The 21,783-nt window shown below is 33.6% G+C and overlaps 1 protein-coding gene across 6 annotated transcripts; it reads left to right on the forward strand.

The window, feature by feature from the left end:
- Positions 1-1,496: 1,496 nt before the first annotated feature.
- Positions 1,497-19,815, forward strand: LOC123559764 (galactose-3-O-sulfotransferase 2-like). Of its 6 annotated transcripts, none has more exons than XM_053552275.1 (4): positions 1,497-2,129; positions 3,758-3,871; positions 5,009-6,052; positions 18,318-19,815. In XM_053552275.1, exons 3-4 carry the CDS (start codon positions 6,036-6,038, stop codon positions 19,384-19,386), a joined length of 1,086 nt encoding a protein of 361 aa, XP_053408250.1. In that variant the 5' UTR covers positions 1,497-2,129; positions 3,758-3,871; positions 5,009-6,035; the 3' UTR covers positions 19,387-19,815. The 6 variants fall into 6 exon arrangements, with proteins under 6 accessions (XP_053408250.1, XP_045207773.2, XP_045207770.2 ...); XM_053552273.1 differs by having other exon boundaries at positions 1,499-2,164; positions 5,009-5,055; XM_053552272.1 differs by having other exon boundaries at positions 1,499-2,129; positions 5,009-5,055.
- Positions 19,816-21,783: the final 1,968 nt, after the last annotated feature.

Below are 21,783 nucleotides of genomic sequence, written 5' to 3' on the forward strand. Positions count from 1 at the left end.
TATTATCTTATGGTTTGCTATCATAGGCATACATTGTAATAATATTTGGAAGAGTTACTGTTGTTTGTACCAAGTTGATTTGTCTGTTCCAGTATAAGGCTTCAATCTGTCACGATGGACCACCTTTGTAGGTGCCTGAGGTTGTTTTTGAATAAACAGTCATTTATTCTCTTTTTACAATTACCATGGGCCCAGTCCAAGGTCTTTGTAATTTTGGACATGATACTAGTCTATAACACCTTCTTCATAAGGGTAATAATAGGTCACTCTGTCATATAGTCTCTTCATTTGAAAACTTGAGATGTCAAGTCTTAGTTATGAATTTCTGACAACTTGTTTTCTAATTCATATACATATTCTCTAGTTTGTTCTCATGCATTCTCTACAGGTTTACCCATTACAAAATCTAATGGAAGGTTAATTTGTCTGCCAAACAGCATGACACAAGGAGATACGCCAGTACTCTCGAGGATGCTTGACCAGTACCCTAACATAAGTAAAGGTAAATGAGAACGCCAATCAAGTTGATTCTCATTGACATATGCTGCTACCATATTTTCTTTTGTGCGATTTGCTCGCTCTATCATGCCGTCCGAGATTGGTCTGCCATGCCTAAAATTGTGCATGTCTCTTGAAATATCTGTGCCTCAAAGGTTGTGCCTTGATAACAATGTAGTTCAAGTGGTAGTCCAAAGATTGAAATAAACCGATTTGGGATATGAACCTTGTATGTCTATGGCAATCCTTTCTAAAAGCTTTCCACATCATACTGTTTCATCCGGGCTTTTGCTTTCCAGGGAAGAGTTTTTCACCGAGCACATCGGTCACAGGTATTACACCAGTCAAGCTTTTGTTTTCAAGCGTGGTATGGGGACCAGGTCAAACTGGAACTCGGAAAAGGAACGGAAATGAATGATGTCAAAGTGGACTTCCGACTTTCTATACCATTTCACGTGCAATGGCTAGTAGACGCACACGCTCGCGTTACAAACTCTACGAATCTCTAAGTCAAATCGAGTAAATCAGGTGTGGAAGAGGCCATAAAAAATTCGTCTGTAGAAGACTGTTCAAAGTAGATGTACTATTGTCGTTCATTTAATGAAACAATATCTCAAGAATTGGAGACCAGTAACATTGTTTGTATACAAATTAGCTTCAGGTAGCATAGTAAATAGATTTAAAAAGTGCTGAGTGTTCTAGTGCCTGTTTATCACACTGAATTTGTTAAGAATAGATATACTGGCGAAAACACTCGCTTAGTTTATGATATTATGAAGCATTGTGAAGACAATGACATTCCTGGATAACTGATGCTAATTGATTTTGAAAAAAAGCTTTCGACTCATTATCCTTCGGTTTTATTGAGAAAACATTGCCATTTTTTAAATTTGGTGAAATGTTTATAAGATGGACCAAGTTGTTTTTATTTAATACTGAGGTGTGCAAATCACTTAATGTTTTTTTTTGGGTTTTTTTGACAATCTTTTTCTCAATTAAACAAGGCTGTAGACGAGGAGACCCAGTATCGCCTTACATTTTTATCCTTTGTGCTGAAAGCATTAAAATAAAACAATGTAAAGATATCTCAGGTATTAAAATAAATGGAGAGGAATACGGTTGTATGTCATTTTACAATTTGCTGAAGACACCGCCCTCCTTTTAGATGGCTCAGATAAGTCTTTAAAAACTGTTTTGAATCTGCTAAATCATTTCGCTTTAATATACGGCCTAAAAGTTAATTTTGACAATAGTACAAGGTCGATCAAAACGAAATGGAATTTTTCCTCGGGAGATACACAGTTTAAACTATTGGGTATCAAATTTGATGTTGATTTAAATAAAATGATTGCACTGAACTTTCAGAAAAAAGATAACAAGTATAGAGAACAGCATTCTTATTGAAAGAGAGGAAACACAATTATTAAGGCTTTACTATTGCCTATACTTACTCATTTATTCACAAGTTTACTCTCACCTTCAAAACAATTTGTAAAATATCTTATCGATATTTTCTATAACTTTGTATGGGATGGTAAAGCAAAAAGAAAGGCAGTGCTTTTATCAACGATTATACGGAGGGAGTCTTAAAAATGGTAGATGTAGACAGTTAATTCTTTGAATATAAGATGGTAAAGAAGGTTCCATTTACACAGTGAAAGTAAATGTAATAAACTGGTTAATTGTTTGTTTGATAGGAATAAAGTTATGAATTGTGGACAATTTTCTAAAGGAATTATGAGGAAACAAAACATAATATTATGTTTTGGAAAGATGTTTTAATAGCTTACATACTGTATACTGGAAAGTTTATCATTTTTGATTCTGAACACCTGTTAAATATTTTTTATAACGAAAACTTTCTTGTTAATTCGAAACCTGTATATATGCCAGTTCTGTATGAAAGAGGAATAAGATTAGCTAAGGATATATTGAAAGAGGATAGCAGTTTGGTAGACATTTATCTTAAGAATACCATGAGAAAAAACCTCATCTTCTTGCAGTTTTATGGATTAAGAAATGCTGTTAAAACTTTTATTTTTAGAAAACAATGTTGAAATAAATAATGACCAATGCTCTGTTTTTCATAATCCTAGCATAAATTGTTACGCACATACTTTGTTATCTAGATTAGATGTAAATAAGTTTTATTTACAAAACACTAATAGACAATAAAGAGATACTTACTGGTAAAGATAAATAGTTGAGATTGTGTTATATTGACTGGAAAACAATTTATAGTTATGTTTTTAAATGTCCTAAAGATTACACATACATACATACAGTGGTTGCAAACAAGAATATTACACAGAATTCTATCAACCAACTTACTTTTATTCAAAATGAACATTAAAGAAAGCAATTTATGGACATGTCGTCAAGAAAATGAAGAAACTCTAATACACTTATTTTAAGACTGCAGTAAAGTAAAACCTTCGATTCAGTATGTTTCCAAGAAAGTCAAAGAATTTGATCCAAATCATATATTATATAGTATGTATGTACTTTAGGGATCTGGAAAATGATAGTAAAGTGGACATTATATTTTTAAAATCAAAGCGATATGTATTTTTGTGTGAAACAATAAATCTCTTACCTACTACAGAAAGTGTAAAAAATAGTTTGTTTGGCTTCGAAAGTTCCTAGCTTAGTTAATTCCAGTGAGGTTGACAGAGATAGATGGGCAATTATGACACAAAACAAGATTTAGTCCTGTACATGTACTTGGTTCAAAAATGCATGAAATACCATTTTGTTTCTCTGTAAAGCTTTTGTGATAATTGTTCATATTTAGAACTATAAAAATACATAGCTTCAGGTCCCTATATAGTGTAGATGCTTACTTTTATGATATACCAACATACAAAACATGCTTACTTATACAAACATACTGTATTTTAATGAGGTTCAAAGGCAAATAAATGTTTCTTTCCGGTATTCTGACCTAGACTTAATTTTTGGCCAAACCCTTAATGATTTTATGGCCTTGGGGAATTTTTTCCTCAACTGTTTAACAAAAAGTTACAATACTGCACTTTCCATGATTTAAACCTGGTCAGTGATGTTAGGAATCAACTTACTGATGCTCTAAAGGCATAACCCTTTTATTTGTTGTATTCAGGTTTGACACAAAAATGATTTCCGAAAGTCACACCTAATAAAAGCATGTTACTGGGAAAAAAATGTTAGGCCTGATGTAAAATGGAAGATGTTATTAAATTGTTATGTATATATGTATATGAATGTTTATTTTTGTAAGGCCAATGGACAATGGCTCACCGACCCCCAGGAAGCGAGATGGACGGGGATAATAAATGGGGTTACCCGATTAGGGTCCGAAACTAAAAAAATCGTCTATAGAAGACTGTTCAAGGTAGATCTGCTATTGTTCTTATATAAATGGAAAGTGAATTTAGTGTTATTTATTGACTTATTGTGACATGGAATAATGTTAATATGTTGACGTTATTGTATTGGTTAATATTTCTAAGGCAGATGAACATTTATTATACACGGGTTTTAAAAATACCACGGTAATTACGAGTAATCTCGGAAGTTCCCGAAGGCATCACATGACTTGAAATAGTTGCGTTATAAACCTTGTTTATGCTGTATTTTTAGTAAATATATTAATCATTTTGGGTTATTTTGGATTTCCTGCTTAAACCTACGAACACAAAATTGGTAAAAGTGATTTAATTGCCGCAAAAAAGAGGATATATTAGTAAAACATATACGTAACAACGTCCCTTATCATGAATTAGCGGAGCTCCGGTTTGCGCTAATAGCGCTAATATTAAATATTCGAGAAATCCGAGTTATTAGGAATTTCAACTGACGGTGTGATAAGCCTATCTCTAGTCATGCCTAGCACTCTGCATTTGTTAAAAGATACGTAATACATAAATACCATCTGCAGCTTCAAGAATATTTATGGCCTCTTCGAAAGTCATGTGTTCCTCTTGTTCATCCGCCGCAACTATAGTGCTTTGCTGCTCCCGGAAAATCTCGTCTCTTTTTCGCTTGCTTTGGTACACGAATCTTTTGCCGATCTTTCTTTAACTGGTGCCAGCTAGTCTTTCTACCTTTTCAATGTTTTCTGTTGAATTCCAGGAATACCCTAGATTTACAAAGTTGTAAAATAATAATTTTCATGCAGAGGTGATTATCAACTTTTTAAAAAACTGATGTTTTAAATTATGAGAAAGAAAAGACAAATCAGTTGCGGGGAATGGGGGAGTTGTCGTTAAAGAAGGGGTAAAGGAGGTGTGTGTGTGTGTGAATGTGTGTGTGAGTGTGTGGGGGGAGAGGGGGAGGGACGGGGTGGGCAGCGTCGTGGGCATTTGCCGTGAAACAAGAGGTAAAGGAGGTGTGTGTGTCGGGGTGGGGGGGGGGGGGGGGGGGAGCGCTTTCGCCCGCGTCGAGGGCATTTGCCATTATATTTTATATGTTTTCTTGTAGTACCTAATGTTTTATTTCTTCTAATGAAAAATACCCGTTTACATTTCAGGAAAATAGAACGTAAATTCAAAGGATGATGACACAAATTCTACGGAGGTATTTTCTTGAATCATATGAAGAGAGATGGCTTAATACAACATTAATTTTCAATCTCACAATAACCAGCAATAAAATATTTTATTGCCTTAAGTATATACGTTATAATGTTATGACTATAACCCTTTTTATGTCCCTTACATATAGCAAACTGCAGTTTGAGTTTACACGAGGGACACAATTTCCTTCCATTGCAGTTTCATAAATTTTATTTGTAATAGTATGACTGGAAAATCATCAAACTATTTATAAAGTTATAAAGTTAATTCCGTTGAACATCGTAAATTCAACTCACACGCAGGTAGTTATTTATGACAGGACATTTAAAGCTAAGGTCAAAGATGTGTAAAATGTGTAAAACAGACAATTTAAATAAATTCTGCCTCCCTATAATTGTTGGCAAAGCAAGCAGTTACTTCAAAGTAAAAAGCGCATTTAAACTTTAATCTTATATTTTTTTTTTGCGTTAAGTAATAAATTTGTGGAGTTTAACAGTTTCTCATAATGTATATGAAACGATTAAGGATTTTTCAATTTTATCGTTGTTTTCTCGTTGCGCAGGCGCAACAAGCTTTCGTTTCACTGTTCTCATTAAACAGTGCACATACGTAACTGGATATCATATAAACTGCATCGCTGCATAATTACTGTTCAATTTTATCAAATTGTATTGCGTCTTCACCAGCGTATAACTTAGAATGGTTATCTCTTTCATCTTTATTAACTGAACAAAATTTATTAAGCAGACTTTGTCCTGTGATCCATCTTTTAGCCGAAGGCGGGATTATCTATTAATTGTGCATTTGCAAGAAGGTAGTATACTATACTACCTCCATGGTATTTGATATGCGCTGCTATGCCATTTGATGTAAAAAAATAATGTATTATTACTAAATTATGTGGTGAATAAAATATCTGCTCAAAGAAAAGAAAAACGTGTTGTGTTGTAAAACTGGGATTTTCATACAAAAGCGATTGAAATGAGAACAACTACAAGGTATAAGTTCTTCTATGTATTACACTTTAATTAATTTATCTGATGGTTCATGGTTATTTTCGTTTAATCCGGTTTCGTCTTGAAATATGCACAAAACAACGATTAAACAGTCATGCACCATCTGTTAAAACATCTATGTTACCAGTCATAATGTATTTTGAATGTAATGTATGTTAAACGAGTTCCGTTAAAAAGGTTTTAAGTCGTTAAGTATATAAATCTCCGAGAATGATCAATTCATTAGTATCCTGATGGCCGTAACCAGCATGAAGTTTATGAACGCTTTCTTCTTCTTCTTATTATTATTATTATTAATATACCAGATTTATATAGCGCCCTTTTCATAATAAACACGTTCAAAGGCGCTTTAAATAATATAGCAAACGCAGCCACACAGGGCGCGAAATTCATCCTCTACTTTTACAGACACAGAGCGATCTGACCAGTGGGACAGAGTTAGATAAAGCCCCCAGAACAGACAGAGAGAACAGAGAGAGATACAGGCCTGTCCGGCTAACTTAGCATAGCTCGTTGCGAATAGACAGTCTGGTTCTTTAACGTGCCCGGTGTATAGCACCAATACACGCAAAGCCGTCTTTCCTGGGAAGAACCAGTAAAGGCCTCTTAGTCAGGTGGAAGACACTCAAGAGCATCTCAGAAATTTCCAGTTCCTGGACCGGGATTCGATCCCCGGACCTCTGAATTGGCAGTCAAGCGTGTAACCACTAGACCACCGGCTCACCTATTGTTTCAAATTTCTAACTTTAGTTTTCTTCTACAAAGTGTTGATAATATCAGAAACTCTATGAATGCCAATTTACACTAATTATCGTGAATTTAGTGGCAACCTTAATGCATAGATTTTAGTTATAATCATTGCATATTATTTTTGATTTATTCTGACAATAAAAAAAAAAGATTAAATCGCGACAGGCAATTAGGCATTCTTCGATTGTAAATATAGCTCACGCCCACATGACTTTAAGTTAAAACTTTAAGGATGCAGAAATCACATAGGAAGACTATTTTTATTTGCTGAATGTAAATACCTAAGTAAGTAGTATAGAAAGAAAAAAAAGCTAATAAGCCGTAGGGTTCGTTGCTACCACCTGGCGGCATTAATTCTCATAATGACTTTGTGCAAGGTATACAACCGTAGAGCTAGACAATACGTGATAGCATTATATTGGCGGTAGCTTTTTGTGTGATATCATCCTGTTTGTATACCTACCTTAAGATACACTTTTTGGACATTTGCCAAGTAACAGATAAGGCATTTGTATTCAACCTGACAGCGTTTTGCTGTCAGTCACATTTTCACATTCAAATTAATCTAACCTTTATCCATGATAATTTGCTTCCCAAAAACGTACTTAGCGTGAAAAAAAAAGCAATAAAAAGCGAAAACAAGATCAGAAACACATTTATTTATATCATTTTACAGCAAATTAATATATGTGTCTTACAATTATATATATAACTATATATAAATAGCAAATAATGTTGGCCCCGGCACCCCAACTTCTCTCCCATCCCCACCCGCTCATCAAAATAAAAGGCAAGTAAATATTGTTGACGATATACGGAGTTTGTACTATGTCAGGATGTTTTACTTATTGCATAATGATAATTTCCTCAACTCAAACATAAGTAGATGATAATAAATGATATTGATGAACAAGAGTAATGTTTGTCCATACAGTTTCTTAAACAAATACGCATTTTTACGAATTTACATACTCAGTAATGCAGGAATGAAAAAAAAATGTATATTTTTTATTACCAAACACCATCCAGCTGGTATACAGAAGGTCGGTGGTTCCACCCAGGTGCCCGCTTGTGATGAAATAACGCACGTTGGTGCACCTAGTGTCTTCTTGCACCATCAAAACTAGAAAGTTGCCATATAACCTATAGTTGTATTGATGCGACGTTAAACCAAACGGAATAAATAAATTATTTTGTTTACAAAATATCTACCAATACCATGGCAATACGGTAAATAACCATGCGCAATTTTGCGACTGTGTCAAACAGTTACAGAATAGAAAACAAATAAGCAACAAATATTGGTGTTGCACACAAATAAAGCCATTGCCTAAACACAATGTGTTGCTGACATACACTTATGGGTTTAAAAACGCCTCATCTATGGCCATTATTTCATTATAGTAACTTGTATTCAAATATTTCGATAATCATGAAAATAAATGCCCACATTTACAATAGCCACTTTAGACAAGGCAATCTCCCCTACCACCTTTAAAAATGTTTCAAACAAAACGGTGACCAAGAAGGGGGAATGTTTTTGAAAATAGAAAAATGGTTATAATAGTTTAATAATTTTAAGTAAAAGAATAAAAAATTACTTTACTCAATATATATGCAACATCTTCAGTTTATACACATTGAAGTCCCTTAACTGTTCTTTACCATGCTGGAAAAGTTTCTAGAATCCCCTTTAAAAACTTCCAAGTAAATTTGCGAAATGGACTATTCAAAAAGTATGGAAAAAGACATCATTTCCTTGTATATTGCACTTCCTCTTATGGATAACATTTTGGCAAGATCCCTTTAATAGAATTTTAGTTATTATCCAGACTTAGTTTGAAAAATATTCGATTCATGAAGCATTTCATAAAAAGAAGCTGTTAAAGTTATTCATAATTTAGCTCTAGCTCTTGTGACAACTAAAGGGATCAATCGCAGCCACTTGAGCAAAATTGGGAGAGGACATTATAATGATAGTACAAAGCTTGAAAAAGATCTATCAAATAGTTCATGAGAATAAGCTATTAAAAGGTCTATTATTTGTCCTAGCGTCCCTTAAAAGGGGCAAAGTGCCCCCATTCCAGGAGTGAACTCACCATGATGCCTCAGACAAAATTTAACAAGAACTTCGCCAAGCGGGTCAATATATCCCCGAAGGGTTATATCAGAGAAGGACAGAAGCAAAATTTTAAGAAATAACTTTTTTTTTCGAGGGTGAGGGGAGCAGGGTTTGTGTGTGCAGTGGTGTTGACAGGCTACTTTTGGGGGTGGGAGGTTGGGGTGAGTGGTTGCAATGTAGATTGTTGCAGTAACATCGTTGCATCACCAACTGCCTATACTCAAAGATTTAAGTCAATATCTTTAATATTTTTAAGTAGTGCTCGGGACACGAAATATGTTGGGCAGATTTGACCTTGATCTTTGACTTACCACCTTGGTTTGTTATGCTCCTGGCAGTAAATAGACATTGTCGGTTTATGTGAAGCCTGATTTAGAACATCGAATGAGAGATATGTAGGGACCGTTTCAAAATACATCAATTCATTTATTTGTTTGTTTTGGTAGGCGCCGTTTTATGAAAATTATGAGATGACAGTCTTGTTGTATGTAACGAATAGACTATGTTTAAGATGCTTTTACAAAGTAATAGGTCGCATCCTTTGCATGCTGAAATTATACTGATCTGAAATGATGCAATTGTAGTATGGTGATCATCTGAAGTTCACTTTAAGCTAGTATGTTTTTAAATTACTAGTATCAAACTTGTACGTCTGATGGATAAAACTGTTAGAACTCGTGCATTTCATTTTAAGTGACTAAAATTATGTGTATTAAATGCACAATCCTAAACAAAATATCGTCTTCTTTACATTATTCTATTAACAATCGCTTATACATTAATGTGCTCGTCAAAGCTCTGAGCGAATCTAAAATCATTCTTAAAAGATATTTCAACAAAAAGTCTAAAACGTAACTTGATATTTGTTATAGGAAAAAGAAAGCGTTTTCTCCCTTGATGGGAAAGTTATTTTTTTAGTAAAAATCATGTAAAGTTATAACAAAAGAAACATGCACTGAATACTCTGAACGGTGTTGCGTGAACTTTTACGTAAGAATTTAAGGATCATATACTAGTATCAGTGAAATATTGTCTACCGACAAAACTCGTACCTAGGTTTGCTACACATTTTATTAAAAATGATTTTAAGGGTAATAACTCCGCAAACAATTATCCGAGCGGGTCGTGCAAAAGATATGCTCAACATTTCACACTAACATTGAAATCTGGACTAGAATTTTTAAATGAAGCGTGACAAAAATCTCAGACAGGTCTTTTTCTACTACAGATCTACCTACAGTAAACAGTGGAAATCCCAAAGCAAAATTTAACGTATGTTTTTATTCTCCAAATCTGAATTTTAATTCCAAAATGAGTGCTACCTTTTAGATTTTTTTCCGTTTTGACATAGTTTTGCAAATAAGTATGTATATTTTGGTAACATTTAAATAACAGGAAAACTGTTAAACAGTTACTGAAATACAATCCACTAAATATTTTACATAATTTTTGTTAATTTGCGAATTTTTCCAATTAAGACAATTTCAGAGATCATTTTCTCGATTCCACTGCTGTTGGCATTTCAAAATTATGAAAATGGTCTGCCTACATAATTTCTATCTCTATTAATGAAACGATCATTAATCCTATAATATCGTTCAACGTAAAATCAATAATTTATTTGTAATTAGGCCTGCAACTATCATTCCTAGGATGTTTTAGTCAAAATCAAACAAATAGCTAACTAGGAAAAAAGTGAATAATGGTCATTACTCCAGAAAAATAAATGCATGCAGTATATACTGTCACCGAGATACACAAATTATTCAAATCACTGACGTAAACCTTCAAAGAATTCCGGAAAGAAGGTTTGAAGATGAATTGCAAAAAAAAGCTTGTCAAACCCTTTATGCATGAAAATCAAAGGGCAATTACTCAGTGCAAGAACATTTAAATATGTATCCTTTAACACAAGCTCAGCTAGGTCCTATAACACATGCTCAGCTAGAATTGGTACGGATCATTCCAATGTAATTGTATTCAAATCCTACCAATTATATAGCAGTAAAAATACTTCTTTTGGGGACCCTAACTCCGAAGACACGCAAAACAATGCTTATATGTATCATTTCTGTTCTGTGACGTTTTTGTAGATTATCTCTCTCTCACTTTTTAAGAAAATCTATTCTAAGTATATTTGGGAGAGGTCTTGATAAAAAAACGTTTTCATGCTTGGTTAAAGTAACTTTTGATATGTTTTATGAGAATATTTCTATACTAACATTCATTTAAATTGTCTCACATTTCATTACCTCCTTTATAAGCATAGAACATAACTCATACTTAGTTTCATTCAGTCTTCTGTTTATATAAAACTTGAATGGTGTTCTGTATTGAACACAGTCAGCTATATACAGTGATTGAAATACAAGTATGTCTTGAGACCCTCAATATTTACAGTACATTCACAGTTCATTGTCCACATCAGCTTAAGCCGACAATATCTAATATGACTGAAAAAGAAGTTGGAAGTCAATACCTTGAATAGTTAAAACCTTATGCTCCGGACACAAAATGGGCAGTTTTGACCTTTTGGCCCAATTTGTGACAATGCCCTTTTACCAACAGAGCAGCTTCATGTTTTGCGCATCGTCTTAATGCCACCTACCTACGTGGTAAGTTTGAAGTCAATAGCTTTAATGGTTATAAAGTTATGCTCCGGACATGAATGATGACGGACGGATAGAAGCCGTCATAAAACAGGTGTAAAATAAAGTTCCACGATTCAGTTCATGAGAGTAAGTTATTTAAAGTTATTTCTATTCTCAGCTCAAGTGGCCCTTACAAGGGGCCAATCACCACAGTTTGAATAACATTTGCAGAGGACCTTACATTGATACTAGTGACAAAGTTTGATGAAGATATATCGAGAAGTTCATGAGAAGTCATTTAAAGATGTTTCAGTTTTTAACTCAAGTAGGCTATAATGGATCTAATCGCCCCGACACTGAACAAACTTGATACAAAGCCATGCAAGGATTCTACTTAACGAGTTTGGTGCAATTCTGAGCAGTAGTTTCAGAGTAGAAAGAAAAGTGTGGACGGACGGACGAAGGACGGATGGTGAGGGACCACAATAGCTGTAATTCAGTTTGTATTATAACGTTGGAAGTATGGGTGAAGGGATAATGATGTTTCCGTTTAAAAAAGTGTTATTACTGAAGTACCAAATTTAAACTTAGAGTTTGTTGGGAAAGAAGAACACAACAAGGATATATTTCATAAAAGATTTAATAAAAGTTCTGGATTTTATGTCACCAAGCTGGTATGATCATGGGAAAATCATGTATGACCTTTCATATAGTTGCGATGAGTAATGCCAAAATATTACCTTTTCGGACACGGTAAGCAAAGTGTTTAAACACACATGTGACGTCGACGGGCGTACAGTAAAAGGTCCTTGGATTAACGCCATATTGAGCTGATGTCTCTTACTACAAAAAGAAACATATTTTGATGAGTTCAGCAACAATAAAGGGAATATTTTTATTTCTTTTAATTAAATTGTTAATCATTCTGTGAATAGCATCATGGGGAAGGTATGTGTAAAGATTCATTCAGTTTTGAGGAGTAATAGCCCAGACATATCGTTATCAGGCTTTTTAAACATAGTTGTTACGGCTAGCTTTTTTTTCAATACAACGTAAGAAGAGACGTATACCTCCAATACCAGGTTAATCATATGATTGACTTACAGATGTATCACATAGCACACTCATCTGCAATCAAAGTATCACAGCTTTATAGAAAATAAAAACCAGCTTTCTCCCTTTGTTAAACATTTGGTTTCGAGATTACATATTTTCACAACCTTGGGGCGTTCCTGAGACTTCTCTTGTGAAAATCACTACTGGATGCACATACCATTAAAATAGGAAAACCCGTTAATTAACCCCATTAATTCTTGCATCACTTTATTTAACAGGTTTCGCAATGGGTTACATGTTAAAGTACCATTAAAACACCCATTTTTGATCATGAATCACGCCGTTAAAAATTTGGTTTGGTAGCCAAAAAAGTTCTGTATATTTTGAATTTAACAGGATAATTCATGGGCCGTAACTTTGATTTAATGCCCATTAAATGTTTAGGTTCTGTACAATTTTATTTAAGAGTAAAATCATTGGCTCTTAACAGCAAAGATATGCCCATTAAATCTTACATTCTGTAAAATGTGATTCTTATATTTTCAGAAACACAAAAAAAAATATTTTTTGTTTTTGTTTTTGGCTTGCGCTCGCCCCATTGAATGCTTATAATTTCAGACCCATATTGTTGTAAAATAGACTATAATCACAATAAATACATACTACGCACACATCGTCTATAATATATCATGATGTTCTATTTAGTTGCATTAAAGTTATTTCCCCTTGATGCAGTTACGCCATTTTCTTCAAATGTTTGCCAAATTGTGTTTCAATGAAATTTATTTCAATGAAAGTCGGATGAAAACATACTAATTTGTTTGATAACATCAATCTACATTATTCTGGTAAGGGTAAATACGTACTGATGCATGCCACTTTTCTGTTTGCTGTTTTTCCTGTCCAAATAATCAGCATTTGTATACGAAAGTGGGTGTGGTAAGGAATTTACATTATGAGTTGTGTTCAGACCGGTTTAGATTTTCAAATGTTCAAATCCTCGAGTAGAAACTAAGGTTTATAGAGAAGTGAGCAGTACACATGATTGTGAAGATTTACAGTCTGATTTAAATTCACTTGGGGCATGGGCAGACCAATGGCTTCTTCGTTTCAATGAATGAAAGAGTGTTATACGCTTGATTGGGGGAGCTACTTGTGATGCAATCCCTCAAACATTTGTTCTTAGCTGTTTAAGTGCATGTACCTGAGCACAAAGTACTGGAGGAGAGCTAAATTGTGATCACTCATTGTAAGATGACATTGTCATCAACAGTGGCTTTTTGAATACACATGACGCCTAATGTCTGTACCAATAAAAACTTGGTCAGAATGTTTGTCAATATAAAAATGTTGGTTAGTTAAAACTATCCACATGGTCACTTAATCTTAATAGTAAAACCTTTACCTGTAATCCTTCTCAGTACAACACAATACAATACAATATCGCTTTATTTTCTCATTTCATATGAACATATGACAGAATGAGGATACAATATGACAAATATTTGTACAAGGCTGTTACATGTGTTTACATAACAAAAAAATGAGAAAAAAGAATCAGCATTTTACAAAACAGTACATATGTATAGATACTATAACATGTGTAGTAATACGTAGTTTAAATCAATACGGCAAATCTCAATATGAAGTTGATTATCTTAATGATGTCTAATTCTGGTGGTAAATTTTCATGGCCCTCAATTTGATTTACCATTAAAATATTACAAACTCATTACAATTGAATCTGACATATTTAATGAGACCATTAACTAGTTCTTAATAATTAACAGCCATGAATAGAGTATTAAAAAAATTAATGGCTCCCTTAGTATTTACTAATTAATGTGAAATTATGGGGTACCTTTGTTAATGGCTCATTAATTTAATGCCAATTAATAAATTTTCATGGGGTTTTAAGGAGCCAATTGAATTATTTTAATGGTTTTTAGCAGCTTTTATGGCCCTCAAAGTCATTTTATCAATGTATATTTTGCCAGGGTTTTAATGTACTTTTTTCATGGCATTTTAATATATGGCATTAAAGCTATGGTCATGAAAATGCCATTAAATAGTGAAAAGTAAGAGGTGAATTTTAATGGTGATCAGTTAAAACTCTGTTAAAAATGTTTGAAAAAACTAAGGCCGATTTCATGAGCCTTTAATGGCATATGCATCCAGTAGTAAAATACGGTTTAATCTGGAACGCTTTGGTCATAACTATGTTTAGAAATATCAATTTCTAAGACAGTTTGGATCTAATTTATCTAAATTTTAAAAATAGATTGACCGGATATTCGAATTACCGTTTATTTATATACGGTTTATACATTTATTCATAAATACATAATTATTTTATATTATATCTATACAGTACACTGAAAGACAAACTCATGAAATTTTAAAGATGTATCATTGATGTATTTTAGCCCGTATGCTAGAACAAACAAGTAAAATATTTCCTGAATTTTCGACATTTTGGTTTAGCTGCTTTGGATAATGATAATAACAATAACATTTATAAAGAAAATGTAACTTAAAATCATTGGCAATAGCAACTAAGCATTATTACCGTTCATGATTAAATTGTCTTCAATGTATTTAAACATGACGTATGAATTTGAGCATGAGCTAAAAACCTTTCTAATTGCCTTTTACGCAAACAAAATTATATGATCTCTAATGTATAAGCTCTTGTTTATCAGTGCCTGTATATCAAAAGACTAAATGCTAATCAGGCAACATTTTTATAAAATAAATAAACTTAGATATTTGTCTATGAAATTGCCAAGCAAATACAGTCAAAGATAAAAGAGAACTATTAGTTTAAAATAGAAAGTCTTCTTATGTCTAATGCTGTTTGATAAAAATATATTTTGGGACGGGTCACTTAATGTCCAAAAAATCACAAAAAGCTACCACCAAGGCAATGCTATCACATTGTTTCTGACAGATGTTTACCTTTCCAAAAATAACAATGACCTTTTATCCCCTCGGACGGCAACGCTAGCCAAGATACCGGGTCTTGTTCATCGACTAATAAGGGTGCGAAAGAAATCGTAGATTCTATACATGAAAATAATCTTAAATGAAGAAAAAAGTGCTTCGACTTTTATATCTACTATATCATTAGTTATCACTTTACCTTAGGGTGGTTAACATTGTTGTTATAAATTAAAGTTGAATTGTGCGCATTTTCAAGTAAAACCGAGCTGAAAAATATTTGTGTGTAAATAGGATGGAGGAAATAGCTTTTAATCTAATACAACAAACTCTTCCTGTTACCAGTACAAAATAATAACTTTCCAAATATGACTTTTCTTATTTTGACTTTGGCAGTCTTTTAAGACAAGTCGAACAGCACGCAGGAGTTGCTTACCTTCAACTTCAGAAATCTCTACTTATATGTAAAGGAGATCACTGCGTAGGACATTTAATAAAAGAACTATCATTTTATTAGTACATCTTCTTTATTTCTAAAGCATCAACTACAAATACTTAGTTACACTGCGAAAAAATTGTAGCCTAACTGTCTAGCCTAGTAAACGATCCCGTATTCGGAAATCTAGTATACGGGAAGTCATTTGTCATGCATATACGGGATCCAGTATACGCCAAGTATACATATACAGATCAGCTCACGCGGAAAACCCACTTTCCCCTTTTCCTCGAAGGAAAAATCTTGTATAGCGAGGAATTCCTCCGAGTACTGCCTAATTCTGACTCGGAGTACCGACTGTTATAGTTTTATTACTTTAGCAGAATTTCGTCGAGTCACTCCGAGAAATTACTTGACGGAACTCCGAGTCGAAATTATACAGGTAACACTATAATTATTTCCGGTATTTTATGGCCACTCCGCGCGACTCCGAGTCTGTAATAAACAATAAATCTGTCATTTCGAGTGCCGCGAGATGATTTGACGAAATTTCGAGGCAGTATTTCCTTACTTGGACGGATTTTTTTTTATATAATTAGCTTGTTCTTTTAATTGTATGAAATTGGTGTGAATTTTGATATTGAAATAGTTTCTGACCATACGAATTAGATTAAGAAATATATTTATGTAAAATAAACTAAATTATTAATCATACGAAATTAAACAAACTTTCATATCACCGCCGTTAAAGGAAAGTGATTTGTTAAATTTTCATATTTAAATAATTTCTGACTTTGCGAATTAAATTTAGGAAAAAAGTCGTGTAATAATTCATGCACTAAATTAAGAATAATTTATAACTAGATAAACTTTGAAATAACACTCGCTAAAAGTAAATTGTTTAGTATGATATTGAATTATATGCGAATTAGATTTAGAAGTAAATTTATGTAGAACGGACTAATTATCAATCATATATAATTAAACAAACTTCCAAATGACCGCCGTAAAAGGAAACTGCTTCGTTAAATTTTGATATAGGAACAATTTCTGACTATGCGAATTTAATTTAGAAATAAAGTCATAAAAATGCACTAAATTACTTAATTATGATAATTTTATAACTAGATAACTTTAAAAATACACCCGCTAGAAAGTATTAAGAATTATATAAAACTAAACAAACTTTCAAAAAACTGCCGTTAAAGAATAGAGATTTGTTAAATATTATGTTGAAATTGTTTCTGACAGTGCAAATTAAATTTAGAAATAAACTGATGTAAAATGGACAAAATTATAAACTATATAAAACTAGATAAACGTTAAGATAATGGCCGTTGAAGAAAAGTTACTTTTATAAATTAATAAAAATTATAGGAGAAATGATTTATTTTATTCATTTTGAAGGAATTATAAATGGGATAGGAAATACTACTGCCGTATAAAGTGATAAAATATCATAAGTAAACAGAAAAATTTAGTTTATTTTAAAGTAAAATAAAAATACTACAGTATTATTTTTATTTACAAATACTGTGTTATTTCGCGTATCACTATCATAATGTAAAATATAATCACCCTGCTCCGAGTAATCTGAAATCTGTCCTCGAAGTTACTCGAAGGCCCATTTAAATTTGTATAGTTAATTATTTATTCGTCTCGGAGTCACTCGAAGGAATTCCGTCAGGTGACTCGGAAACAAAAGAAAGCAATATAGGTGTGTATTCCATCTCGAGTCACTTCGAGGATTTCCTTCGAGTGACTTCGCATAAATCCTCGGAGTCAGATAGCGAAATTCCTTGACGGAAAATGGCCGACTCGAAGAAACTTCGAGTCGGAGCCTTGGTATTCGTTTTGGCCATCTTCCGAGGATCGAGTAGAATGGGTTTTCCGCGTGAGCTGATCTGTATGCATATTTCCCGTATACTTAAAAAAAATCAAAAGAAATGGTCTTTATTTGTGTTCAATTTTATAGTTTCATATATTCAAAGAAGCTGTTAAGTAGGAATTAAAAATAATCCAAATCTCGTAGATTAACCTAACTGAAATAAAACAATATCAGAGTACCAATATAATTTACATTATTTTGTATTAGAGTTGTCGAACATTCGATATAATGAGCTCGAAATAATTATGTAACAGTGTATACATGTCTAATCAGTTGTAATTAAAATGAAAGAAATGGTACTAGTTTGGATCGAATTTATATACTTACTCGATTTCTTTTCTAACAAATGACCTCTTTTGGCAAACGATAAGGTCCAACAATCTGGGACGGTTTACGGTTGCATTGTAGGGTATGCCTCTTTAAGAAATATGTAATTCTTTATTATGTCTCGTTGTGACTTTCAGGAACAACAAATTTATTGGAATTATTCTGCTACCTGCGTTAGCAACATGTTGTTTATGGACATTTTCAACTACAGTTTCGACAGAGATATCGGTAAAAAATACATTCAACGGCAATAAACCTGGAAATGAATCAATTAAACAGGGAGATAAAATACAAAGAATTGCTTACTTAAAAGTGCCTAAGACAGGTTCAACCACACTTGCATGCATGTTCATCAGGTTTGGAATTAGGAATAATCTTTCAGTGTTTCTCTCAAAGAAAAGTAGTGTAAGTGAATCTAAACAAAAACTTTTATTAAAACAAGAAAAACAGTTCGACATTTTTGCTACACACACATTGTATAATTATACCTTTTTCACTCATATCGTCAGAAATCCTTCGATAATCGGAAGCGTTGGAGAACCAGGCCAGATGATTATCAGCAATGCTTTCTTGGCGTATAGATACACGACAATAAATAAGGATGACGGGATTTCTTCACAGAAATTTATCGATGAAATAGTAAGCAATACGTCAAATTATCAACTTCACAAGGTAATGTCCAGATACTTTGGGATTAGTGAAGTAAAGAACTATCGTCATATGCAAAAAATCTTAGCTACATTGAACTCAGAATTTTCATTAGTACTTGTTATTGAAAGGTTCAACGAATCTCTTATTCTTTTAAAACGACTTCTTAACTGGTCATTTGCTGATATAACTTACTCAACGAAAATGTTGAATCATCACGGCAAAGTGTTTCTTAACAACTTCCAGATAGATCACCTTAGAACTACAAACTCGTTGGAATATAAAATTTATGAATATTTTTTAAATGAGCTTAATAGAAAGATAAAAAACGCAATTAACAACTTCTGGGGAGAAGTTCGTTATTTCGAACACATTTTAAATGAAATACATTCTTTTTGCCAAAACCCGTCTAATAACAATAACGCATACGTTTTCCCTCCGTCGAGATGGGGTGCAGGTTTTTCAATTAACCTGGAAGAATGCTTTATGATTTTTAACATAGATGATATAAGATTTAAACAGCAATCGAAAATATTTGGCATTGACTTAATTGAATAGCTATTTAATCTGATAAATATTTGGGTAACTAAATATCGAATTACCTCTCTATAGTGGCCCTCTATTAAGCAAAAAACTCTCTTTAACAACATCACCCAAATTTCACAAAGTTGAAATATACTTTCGAATTTACATCTCCAGAGCAACAGCCTCTACATAACAGTCAATATTTGTATCTCCCAAAGAGTGTTGCTCTACAAAGGTTGCACTGTATAAACACTGTACATCCTGTGTAATACATTTATTATAGAAATGGACTCTGTGGTAGAATAGGGGAGAATTAAAAAGTTTTGAAAAAAAAATTACATCCTGGCTTTTAGCCAACCTTTTTTAATGTATATATTTATTTTATATAATATCATTTGGCAGAAAGCTGTTGAAACACTGAGTTTTATGAATGTCTTTCTTTACATATGTAAACGGTTGTTCATGAATGAATTTTAAATTTTCATTTGATATTGAGACTATTAAATTGTCATCTTGCATCCGCTTAGTCCGGAAATGTCCGCCGATTACTTGTAAAACGAATCAAAGATAGAGTTTTAATTTTCGGATGACTTAAATGCGTACCTACTAGAAGAAACTATTCTTTGAATACTACAGCATAGCTTTGAATGTTGGAAGTTTTTATCGCTGGATTTCACAATTGTCAGTCAGTTATAATTATCCGCAAAATCAATTCACGATCTTTCTTTGGTGTCAACCTTGCCATACTTTCTCCCGTGACATAATTATGGGAAATGTTCCGTAATGTTGGCCAAGAAAATGTTGTTTACTTTAACGACAAATTGCCATAGGCTACGCATCAGAAGTCTAACACGTTAGAGCTATAGTTTTATATTACTTGTGGGATTACTCTGATCTTTAAAAGGTAATATACTCGTCTTGTGTTTCCAAAGAAACACTACGCTTGGTATATCAATTAAGAAAAATGTTGTTTCTTTGGTATTTTTCACCCACAATTAATCAGTAAGCGAATTCGCACTCATTCACTGGAATGAATGTGACCTGTTTGACCGTTCCAAGGCGGTGCACATATTTCCAACTTGCTTTCCCTCCGTTTCGTATTTTGTGTTGCGTATATTGTCTTGTTTGATGCTGGCATTTATTAACTGTCTGTGTTGTATTTTTGAGTTGCGTATGTAGCATTGTTTATTGATGGCATTTTATTAGCATTGCCTTGTCTAACGTATTGAAAATAGGGTAAGTGCGAGGTTGGCATGCCCTAAACGCGTTTAAACACCCAGTTTCCTTTATTTAGGTTACTGACCGTTCCAAGGCGGTGCCCCTATTTATTTTCAACAGGTTGTTTTGTCTGTCTTGTATTGTGTGTTGCGTATGTTTTCTTGTTTGTTGTAAGCGTTTTTCCTCCGCCCCACTCCCCCTTTTGCCCTCTCCTTTCCCTTGCATTTACGCTACATGTTGAATCTCCTCCCGCTTTACTTCTAGTAAGTTTTCATGGCTCCACTTTGTTTTGGCAGCCGAATCCCAAGACGGTACTTGATTGTTTTTCCTACTTGTGTGGGTGCGTTCGTATGCTTGTGAGTCTATAACGGTGCCCTACTGTTTTCTTTTGTGTTGCTTGTTCGTTTTTCTATGTTAATCAATTGATCGTCGTTGTGTGTTTATCTTTGTTTCATGAGTGTCTGCGCTATTGTGGTTTACATTGTAGTGCGACTGTTTTTAAAGAACATGGCATTCCCTTGCAATTTCATCCTTGTTCAACTTTCCCCTTCGGATTCCTCCCCCACCCCCAACCCCATTTCGCCCCTTACCATTTCCTTCCCCTTTATCAAATTTAGCTTAACTTCACGGGTATGAAACGTTGCCTGCGGCACAAAATGTGCCGCACTGAAATGAAGGCATCGGGCTTCCGACGTTGCAGGCATTGCGCAGGATGTTTACAAGAATAACGAGGACGGTGAGTAAAATTGTAAGTTTTTGGTTATTGTCTTTTTACAGTAAAACCTTTTTAGAAATCGGGGAATGCAGCGGGATGTAGTTGTGTCTTGTCGACAAATCCATGCCCAGTTTGGGAAGAAATATGTAATATTGTTATTTTGCGCGTGTTTTTCATCGGATACAGTAACGTGAAAATTACAAAAGCAGTCAATATTCCGAGTCATTTCACCTCCTGCTGAAAAAGAAATGATGCATTTCTGTTGTATATATATAAAGACATGATATCTGATCGATTGAGAAAAGAAACATGTCAAAGAAAAGGCATATCCACTCGTTCTGCTGACTTTTCAGTCCAGTGCCGCAGGCATCTCGATGGTACCACAGGCAACGTGAGGGGCGCAGTCATCTTGAAAACTATTGTCGTCAGTAGTACTTGTAATTTCGACAACAATGTTTTTTCCTCCAGTTCTGTGTAAGACAAATCTCAATCCGACA

This window comes from Mercenaria mercenaria, chromosome 10 (assembly GCF_021730395.1).
Source record: "Mercenaria mercenaria strain notata chromosome 10, MADL_Memer_1, whole genome shotgun sequence".
NCBI classification, from domain to species: domain Eukaryota; kingdom Metazoa; phylum Mollusca; class Bivalvia; order Venerida; family Veneridae; genus Mercenaria; species Mercenaria mercenaria.

Coding starts and splice junctions, on each gene's coding strand:
- LOC123559764 (XM_045351835.2), top strand. CDS start 5,033: ATGATGACACAAATTCTACGGAG. Junction 5,056..18,317: donor ATGACACAAATTCTACGGAG/GTATTTTCTTGA, acceptor TGTGACTTTCAG/GAACAACAAATTTATTGGAA.